Source organism: Parambassis ranga, chromosome 16, assembly GCF_900634625.1.
Source record: "Parambassis ranga chromosome 16, fParRan2.1, whole genome shotgun sequence".
NCBI classification, from domain to species: Eukaryota; Metazoa; Chordata; class Actinopteri; family Ambassidae; genus Parambassis; species Parambassis ranga.
The window spans coordinates 9,126,604-9,136,073 of NC_041036.1; the positions used below are offsets into that span (position 1 = coordinate 9,126,604).

The following is a 9,470-nucleotide window of genomic DNA, read 5'->3' on the forward strand; positions in this document are numbered from 1 at the left end:
TTTTAGCTTGGCCACATATAAAACCAAGTCTGATGACTGTTGTTTTGACAGTATGTTGACACAGTGTTAGACTTGGACATGTCCACAGTGATACTAACTTTAAGTCTCAGTCAGCTTGAGGCAAACACAGGCTGTTATTATGATGGTGTTTTACCATGAAAAAGGACAATCCTTCAGTAAGCACCAACACAATACACGGTGTTATACTTGCAACCTTCTATCAATACTTCTGAATAAGGACATGTCTGCAGAGGCAGTTCCTCGGCATGTTTACAGAGTTGTGACAGAGAAAGAGCAGAGCTCTCTGCTCCGCTCTGATGAACGATATTAAAAGTTCATGCTGAACCATAAATTATTATTGTGCAACATGTATGTGGTTCGTGTTTAGAATTACAAAGTGTTGCTGCGTGGTAGTATTTTAGTATTTTTCCGCCCCCTTGTGGCAGAGTTGAGGAACTACATTTATAATACGTTACCAATGACATTTTAACATTTCCGCTTTGCTCTTGTTTCTAAGGGGACGTATTTCAGTGTAACACCACACAGGCTGTCATTAAAGCAAGGTTGGTGCTTTTGCTGTTTGTTGTTAAATGGTTTGTAATTGTTAGTGGCATTGTGAATATTTTACATAATAATTTAAAAACACTTCATGAGCTTGTTGTGCCCTGATGAAGCCAGAGAGACGCCGAAACTTGGTGCATTTATGACATCCAGTTTCCAAATATTCAGGGGTTACTCAGACAAAAAGTTCGCACAAAGCCTGCGTCAGTTATGATTGCGGAGGTTTGAATGCTTTCTGTAACCCGTCAGCGTTCGTGTTGTGATGGTAGGCAGTAATGTATTATGAGGAAGCGTCTAGCTGCTAGTGACATTATGTTTGTTTAACCCTTCAGTTAATGTGATGATGCAGTGTTTATTAGCCTAAAATGGGTTAGTCTTGATAGTTACAGGAGAAAGTAAGTTTGTTGAACTCAGACGTCCATCATACCAAAAACCAGGGACCTGCTTTAAGATGCCAAAATGTCTTCTGTAAAAACAGCTGTCTGTCGTGATTGACCTCACAGTTCAAACACTGAACTTTGTCTCCATCTTGCAGCAGCAGGATGGTCCTCTGTGCACTGAGGCAACCGCTCCTGAGGAGCAGCAGCTGCTGTGGGACATGGACCAGGTAATGGAGTCTGGCCAGCATCATTTAGAACCTTGATGGTAATAGTAAATAAAAATGAGAGATATTCAGTCACATGTTTTGATTGGTTTTCAGAGAGGTGTATTAACATTGCATTTAAAGGATTCATCCCAGCATTTATTCATTCTGTCTTGAGCAACACTGAATGCTTTAAAAACCACATGACCATGTAAACAATCAAAGGAAGTTCAATAAGGAACATATTTTATTTTTGTGAATATGACGCTGAGCATACTTAGTTTTTCACATCCATAGCATTCAAACACTGTATACTTGGTGTCCCTGTAAGGCTGCTGAAGAGACAGACCAGGGGTTGTGTTTACTCCAGCGTCCATGGCTTCAACCAGGAGGAGGTCAGAGAGAAGCTGCAGGCCTTTCCAGGAGGCTCCATCGATCTGTTGAAACAGGACTCTGGTATCGCTGTGCTGACCCTCAACAACCCATCACGCATGAATGCTTTCTCAGGTAAGGTGACTGTACAGTAAAAGCTGTGTTTGGATATATTGCAGATCTGTTCTTTGGTTTGAGGTTTTCATTCCTGTTAGGCAGTATGATGGTGGATCTAGAGGAGAGGGTGTCTGAGCTGGAGAACTGGACAGATGGGAAAGGCCTCATCATTCAGGGTGTTGCTGAAACTTTCTGCTCTGGATCCGATCTCAATGCTGTCCGAGCAATATCCAACCCACAGGTACCAAGGCAGAGAAATGATTTTTACTGTTCACCCTCCTCTGTACCAACTAAATGATATTTTTTTTCCTTTTAGGATGGAATGAAAATGTGTATGTTCATGCAGAATACTCTTACAAGATTGCTCAGGTAAAGGCTCTTGTTTTCTCTAAGTGTTTTTGTCGGCTATGAAAGGAGCAGTGTGAGCCTAGACGAAGTTTGTATTACATAATGTTCACCACAGTGTGCTGACAGAATGGTTTTCTCAGTGCAGGCTGCCTCTCATCTCTGTGGCTCTGGTGGAGGGGAGAGCGTTGGGAGGAGGTGCAGAGCTCACCACTGCTTGTGATTTCAGGTAATGTGTAACAAGCAGCATAACATTGTGTACAAAACGTAATAATCCAGCATCTGTCTGTCATCCCTCTCTCATAGACTAATGGCACCGGGCAGCGTTATTCAGTTTGTTCATAAACACATGGGTCTGGTCCCAGGCTGGGGCGGAGCAGCACGACTCGTTCGCATTGTCGGAAGCCAGAATGCTCTGAAGCTGCTTGGTGGTGCTGTAAAAGTGGACTCTAAACTTGGCCTTGATATCGGACTGGCAGATGGAGTGCTGCAGGCCAGACAGGAAGCAGAAGGTACAGACAGTCCCCTACAACTGGCTGACAACTGGCTCAGTCGTTACACTAAAGGACCTGCTCCAGTCATCCAGGCTGTGAAGAAGGTGGTGCTATCAGGAAGAGAGCTACCTCTGTCGGAGGCTCTGAGGACTGAGAAGGATGTATTTGGGACGGTATGGGGCGGCCCGGCTAACCTGCAGGCTTTGGCCAGCAAGTCCAAACACAAATGACCGGTTGTGTCTCTTATACAAATAGGCTGTGTGTTCTTTGTAAGAAGCCACAGAAAGAGAACAGTTACAAATTCTTTGAGAAGAGGCTAACATCACTGACCTGAGTGGATCAAAAACGTTTTGTACTTTCATGTAGTATAACGCTGTGTCTAAAGTGTTATCACCAAAAACATCAATATCCCTGGTGCAGTGTGTGTGTGTGTTTTTTATTGATACTGCATAGACTGATACTGTAAATGAGGTTTTTGTCAATGAGGATGCTGCATGACCCCATGTCCTTATAGTTTTTATTCTCTTTAAAATCCCAGTATGCTAACAAACAAATTAAGAGTCTGTCCTCCTGGTCTGCTGACAGTATGATTATGGTAATGATTATACATCCCAGGCTGAGTCTAACTGAAGCAGACAGACACTGATGAGGTATAAGTGGGAGCAGCATATGTCTGCAGGATGGAGACATCCCTTCTTTGACCTGCCTTTGTAGGTTACTTCAGCTCATTCCTCTGCGCTCAGCATGTTACTGTGGCCTTGGTCAACCTGTTTCTGCAGTACTGGGAGTTTCTTTGCTGTTAAGATTGTTGACTTTCAGCCTTTGTATCAGAAATCTTGATGCATATTATTTATCATACAAAATCTGGCCCCAATTAGTCATTCATTTTTCATTACATATACAACAAATGAGTCATTGCACAAGCACTAATGTGCACAGACTGGAATCACAAGGTCCGTGGAGGATGCCAGGCTTGTATCCCCTGTTTCCCTTGCAGAGGTCATGTTTCCTGACTAGACAGCCAGCTGGAGTGTTAATGCCTGCTGTGGTAAGAATACCAAACACCTCCAAGGTGAATGAAGGAAAGTCATGAGGACTTATTGGAGGAAAAGGAAATCTTACTTAAAATGGGGGCCATTCATAGTCCTGTTTATGTAACACTCACAATGGATGTATTTTTTTTTTTAAAGCAAACCAACCCGGCAAGAACCCTTACTACCACACAGCAAAATAAAGGGCCCACCGAAATACTGAGACAAGCACAAACACATCCTGTTAGGATGATGAAATGACATAGTTTATTCTTAAATTACAAACCATATAACAAAAACATTGCCAAGCAAAAACAGTTACACAAACTTTATTCTTTAGAATGAAAAGTCTAAAACTGAGCCGATGATGTAAGCATGTCAGAAATATAAAAATAACATAATTTGAAATTACTGCAGAATGGCCGGTAGCGATGGCGATGTTCTTATTTTCTTCTTCCATCAGACATAACGCACAAGAGGATTTACAAATGCACAAACATAACACTAAATAAAAACATTTACTCAAACTTAACCCAAAAAACATCGATTCTCAACATCCTGGCAACCAGAAGTGTTTAAATAACTCTCTCTTTAAACACGCACAAATCACAATGCTTGAGATACACATCAATTGAGAGCACTTCAGTCAGGGACAATAAGAGTATTATAAAGGCCTTGACAGCTTTTAAAAGGAAAACACTGATATTTCACATTAAATGCCAATTCTTTAAAGCCTGGAAAAGTTCAAATAAACCTGATATGTACTTCTATTATGCACATTCCTTTAAAACAGGACTCCAAGACAATTTAGACTTTTAGAAAACTGCAAGTTAATTTAAATCAAATCAAAGACGATGCCCACCCAAATATTCTGCAGGCTTCTGAATAAAAATGACTATACTGTTGAATATTATGCAGCAAATTTAAATACCCATAAAGCTTAGCATCAGAGAACTTCTGTTTCCTTCCTTCATCTGGATAAACAACTTGAAGGCTTTGTTCGAACAACAATCAAGTCTGAAATAATTCCCAAAGTAAGCAGTACAGTGTGAGAATTCTGAAGCAACATGTAATGATTAGTTTAATCTGAAGGAAATCATTTAGACAGCGGTGGAGGCTGGGAACATGTTATTAAGGATTTAAGTCAGATGACCTGAGCTTCAGTGAGCCTATTTCTGCGTGCTATGTTAGCTGAGAGAGTTAACGTGAAGCTGATTAGAATGTAGCCACGTATAATGACTCAATTCCATTTCCAGGAGTTTACTCCTATTATGTCTTCATTCACTGTGTGTCACAACTCAGTTTGGGGCTTTCAGAAACACTCTGGGTATTAGGTAATAAATGTAAACACAAGAATAGCAAGTCACTTTTACCATTTAACTTTCTAGATTTGAAAAAGAACAGACTTGACACCCCTCAAACAGAAGTGAGCAGACTGATGACAGCTGGACCCAACAATAAGTCTGTTCCACTTCCCTCCTAGAATTAATTGTTCACAACAACATAGTGTATTCATTTGACTGGTTCCCAAGCTGTACCTCCTGTCTCAGTGCTGAATCACTCAGTTCCACAACATTAAACTTCTGCTGACTGATAGCTAGGATGATACTGGCAAACAAATGAATCCAGATCATTGTGAACCTGTACCATCAGTCCGCCCACATCCGATCTGTGACCAAGTAAACAACAGCATAAAGTGAGGAATAAATTAATGGAATGGAACTGCCATTTTGTGATAATGGTATCAATGATCACTTCACACTTCAGTCACTGTACACTGGCCATCAGGCAGTCTGGACCTTCCACTGCTACTAGAAGGGGAAGGGGGAGAGGCAGACTCTGCGCGAGGCGGGGCTCTGTCCTCTGGATTTAGTCTTTGTCTCCGTGGCCTGCCCTGCCAAGGCTCCACACGCTCCCCATCTCCCCCCTCCTCTTCTTCATCCTCCTCTTCCTCATCATCACTCCAGTCTCCAGAGCCAGACTCATCCACAGAAGTTTGTGGGTCAGAGGACCTGGAGCGTGAGGCCTCCTCATCCTCGTCTTCTTCCTCTCCTTCCCCAGCCTCAGAACGCTCCTGTGAAGGTGTGGGCCTGGGGCTGATCTGCAGCTGAGATAATGCATCTGCCACAGAATGGGTAGTACTGGTGCTAGGCTGACCACCAAGGGAAGTGGGAGGTCTGGCATTAGCTGAGGGGGCTGTGACAGCAGAGGTAAGACTTGTAACTGGTTGCGGGTTACCCGTTACTGTGGTATCAGCCCCATCAGCAGAGTTTTCTCGACTTGGTGCCCCCATGGCCCCAGTAACACCCTCGGTGTCCAACCGCAGTCCTGCCACTCCCTTCTTCGGAATATCCAAAACGTCCCGCTTCATCTTGCGTCTACGACCGTGCTCATTGCGCCTGTACTGCACCATGTTCTCCAAGTCAGCCACATACAAAAAGCCAGCAATCAACATTTCAGCCGTCTTCTTGCCTTTGGAAAAAGCGTCCTCCAGCTCACGGCTGGTTCGCTCATCATACTGCCACCAACCATTACGGCCCTCATAATACCAAGCATGATCACTTGCTGCCCCACTTCGACCTCCTGCTGATGCTTTCAGCTCCTCTGGAGAGAGAAGTGTAGGTCTTTCCAGAAAGTCATCAGGTACTTCCTGTCTGCAGAGAGCACATCGTTTGCTCTGCCAGGATGCTCCCTTCACACACAGGAAACAGAAGACGTGATGACATGGCAGCTGAACAGGGTGGACGCAGCTCTGAAGACAGATGGCACACTCTGGTACAGATAGGGCTGGGGATGAGTTGCTGGAGCCAGAGCATGATGATTCTGCACTGTTCCCACTTCCACCTCCACTACTGCTGCCTTTCTTACTGGATGGAAGCGAGCTCACAGAGTGGTCTACCTCTCCACAACTTGCCATCCTTAAGAAGTACTGAAGAAAAGGGACAATTGTAAAAAAGACTGTATTAAAATGTGCAGCATATAGCATATAACACATGTTTTGTAATAAAAGATGTAATAGAAGATTTGTGGTAACTAGAAACAAACCAAATATTTATTTGGAGAATGTAGTATGTATTATCTGTAAGCCGATACTTACTTGAAGTAGTCTTAATGCTGATGTATCATTAGGAGAGCTGTTGGATCTTCAGACTTGCAACTGCCAAGAGAGAGAGAGAGAGAAGTGTAAATTTATGTGGATAATATGTAATTGTCAAGCATAACATCAAAGTATTTCTCATGTAAACATTCTCAATACCAAACTTTACGTGACACTCAAGTTGCAAGTCTGACGTTAAAACAAATCAGCGGTAATTCACCCAGTTATGACCGAAATGTAAGAGGTAACTCTATGAGGAACAAAGGGCTGCTCTGTTAACTTACAATCAGCTGGTTGTGTCAGCTAACTGTTACTAATGTGTGCCTACAGCCCAGCAGCCTTTTGTGTTTGGACTATTGATAATAATAGCTTACGTTACTAACAGTAAAATCAGTAGCTAACGATGTAACGTCAATACTACCTGATCATAGCCTACACGAAAACTTGTTTAGCAAATGTTAACACACGCAGCAGCTACTCAAAAGGAATGCATTTGTTGTTACCATAAGGATATAGAAACACAAGTCAAATTATAACATTATACAAGGCTTTTGAGGTCGGAAAAGCTATATTGACAGTAAAACCTGTTGTAGTTAGCTAACGCTGGCTATGTAGAGGGCAGCACTCTGAATCCAGCAAATAGACGGAGTTCATTTGACGGCGCTAGCTTATTTTAGCAAGACGACGTGAGAAACGCACTGAGAAGCATTTTCTCACGACACATACAATGCGACGACTGCATACGTACCGTACCGCTATATCTGTCTAGGCTGGTCCAATTAACTGTTACAATTCGTGTGACAATATTAATCTCCAGTGCTAATTTAGCGACTTCCAATGTTAACTGGCTTTGTTTTCCTCCGAAAAAGAAGCAGAGATAAAGACGACGACGTACCACTACGTGATGACGCAATTTGACGTAATCTCGTACGAGCTTTTATCTTCGACGCATGACTGTTTAGGAGTCTTCCTGATTGCACGTTGCTAAAGGACGTTGGTGTCACAGAGGAGAGGGGCTTTGACGGTATTTTTATTTACTTCGAATTAAGACGACACAGAAACAAAAATGTTCTCCCGTGCAGTGAGACCCACCGCTAGCCTCGTCCGGAGCTTGTCCACCTCCACGCAGAACAACTCCAAGGTGGCGGTGCTCGGGGCTTCAGGCGGCATAGGCCAGCCGCTATCGCTGCTGCTCAAGAACAGTCCCCTGGTGAGTCACCTCTCCTTGTATGATATTGCCCACACACCCGGTGTCGGTGCAGACCTTAGCCACATCGAGACGAGGGCCCAGGTGACCGGCCACATGGGCCCGGACCAGCTCGATGCTGCTCTGCAGGGCTGCGAAGTCGTGGTCATCCCCGCAGGTGTGCCCAGAAAACCTGGCATGACCCGTGACGACCTTTTCAACACCAACGCCACCATTGTAGCTACATTGGTCGATGCCTGTGCCCGCAACTGCCCTGAGGCTATGATCTGTGTTATCGCTAACCCTGTAAACTCCACCATCCCTATTACATCAGAGGTCATGAAGAAGCATGGAGTGTACAACCCTAACAGGGTGTTTGGTGTCACAACCTTGGACATTGTCAGAGCGAACACCTTCGTGGCAGAGCTCAAAGGCCTTGATCCAGCTCGTGTCAATGTACCAGTCATTGGAGGTCATGCTGGAAAGACCATAATTCCTCTGATTTCCCAGTGCACACCTAAAGTGGAGTTCCCTGCTGACCAGCTGTCTGCCCTGACTGGGAGGATCCAGGAGGCCGGTACAGAGGTGGTTAAAGCCAAAGCTGGGGCTGGATCTGCAACCCTATCCATGGCCTATGCTGGTGCCCGCTTCACCTTCTCTGTCTTGGACGCCATGAATGGAAAGGAGGGTGTGGTAGAGTGCGCCTACGTCAGGTCTGAGGAGACAGAGTGCAAGTACTTCTCCACACCTCTTCTCCTGGGGAAGAGCGGCATTGAGAAGAACCTTGGCCTGGGCAAGCTGTCTGCCTTTGAGGAGAAGCTGGTGGCTGATGCTATGGATGAGCTGAAGTCTTCTATCAAGAAGGGTGAAGATTTTGTGGCTAATATGAAGTGAACAGGAAGCACTAAGTTAGTCATAGACAAACAGCCGTTGTGATTAAAAATTTGATCCGTCTTAAGAAGGCATCTGAGTGACTCTTGAGATCTGCCAGTGTTTCCTCTTTCATTTTTGTTTTAGCAGAAGAGCCATCTTGATTCAGAAATCCCAGTTTTGACCTTGATCCCTTTGTCCCTTACATTTATTCAAAAGCAGCTTGATCTTGCACCTGTGATTTGTGTACATACTGTACTGTGACTTATCTATATTTTGCAAATGACGTTGGAAAAAAAATTTATATACATTCATTTCATGTACAGTTGGGGATTTCTCTGCTGAATGAACAGGGAGGAAAAGCTGTCATTATGCCTGTAACAGATACACTAGATGTTACTGATGAGCAAAATAGTCACTCCACCAATAAACGGTTTAGCTTTAACTGATTATTTATTGTGTTATTTTTTGTAGACTAGCTTGGCTGTAAAAATGTTCCCTTAGATCAGTAAAATTACTAAAGATTTTCATGAAACCAACTAAATTAATCTAGATGAAGGTGATTATTCTAAATTGACCCACCAAATGTGATTTATTACTTATATGCTACTTGTTTTTGTTTTAAATTGATGAAATAATTAGGTAGAAAATGTATAACACTGATGCAACAGGTTTATAGTTAGTTGCCTTAATATTAAGAAAAGTTTTTAAATCGCATGTCCTAACCATTCACAGTATGTGCAGCAAATTGTAAGTAGAATTTGCAAAACAACTTATACAATTTTCTCACTTTAAGTAACTATTTGAAACAAGC

At 43.2% G+C, this 9,470-nt stretch overlaps 3 protein-coding genes across 6 annotated transcripts; 2 read left to right on the forward strand and 1 right to left on the reverse strand.

The window, feature by feature from the left end:
- Positions 1–516: 516 nt before the first annotated feature.
- On the forward strand, positions 517–3,032 carry echdc1 (enoyl CoA hydratase domain containing 1). Of its 3 annotated transcripts, XM_028425861.1 has the most exons (8): positions 523–563; positions 1,097–1,168; positions 1,476–1,651; positions 1,732–1,874; positions 1,950–2,002; positions 2,127–2,207; positions 2,285–2,728; positions 2,764–3,032. In XM_028425861.1, the coding sequence occupies exons 2-7, from the start codon at positions 1,104–1,106 to the stop codon at positions 2,700–2,702; spliced, it is 936 nt and encodes a 311-aa protein (XP_028281662.1). In that variant the 5' UTR covers positions 523–563; positions 1,097–1,103; the 3' UTR covers positions 2,703–2,728; positions 2,764–3,032. The 3 variants fall into 3 exon arrangements, with proteins under 3 accessions (XP_028281663.1, XP_028281662.1, XP_028281661.1); XM_028425862.1 differs by having other exon boundaries at positions 517–563; positions 1,736–1,874; positions 2,285–2,887; XM_028425860.1 differs by having other exon boundaries at positions 2,285–2,887.
- Positions 3,033–3,742: 710 nt separating this feature from the next.
- On the reverse strand, positions 3,743–7,498 carry LOC114448178 (E3 ubiquitin-protein ligase rnf146-like). 2 transcript variants are annotated; one of them, XM_028424944.1, is made up of 3 exons: positions 7,354–7,498; positions 6,601–6,660; positions 3,743–6,432 (listed from the first exon to the last, which is right to left on the reverse strand). In XM_028424944.1, exon 3 carries the CDS (start codon positions 6,418–6,420, stop codon positions 5,260–5,262), a length of 1,161 nt encoding a protein of 386 aa, XP_028280745.1. In that variant the 5' UTR covers positions 6,421–6,432; positions 6,601–6,660; positions 7,354–7,498; the 3' UTR covers positions 3,743–5,259. The 2 variants fall into 2 exon arrangements, with proteins under 2 accessions (XP_028280745.1, XP_028280743.1); XM_028424942.1 differs by having other exon boundaries at positions 7,349–7,498.
- Positions 7,499–7,539: 41 nt separating this feature from the next.
- On the forward strand, positions 7,540–9,106 carry mdh2 (malate dehydrogenase 2, NAD (mitochondrial)). The gene has a single exon (XM_028424945.1). The coding sequence runs from the start codon at positions 7,667–7,669 to the stop codon at positions 8,678–8,680; it is 1,014 nt and encodes a 337-aa protein (XP_028280746.1). The 5' UTR covers positions 7,540–7,666; the 3' UTR covers positions 8,681–9,106.
- The last annotated feature ends 364 nt before the right edge of the window (positions 9,107–9,470 follow it).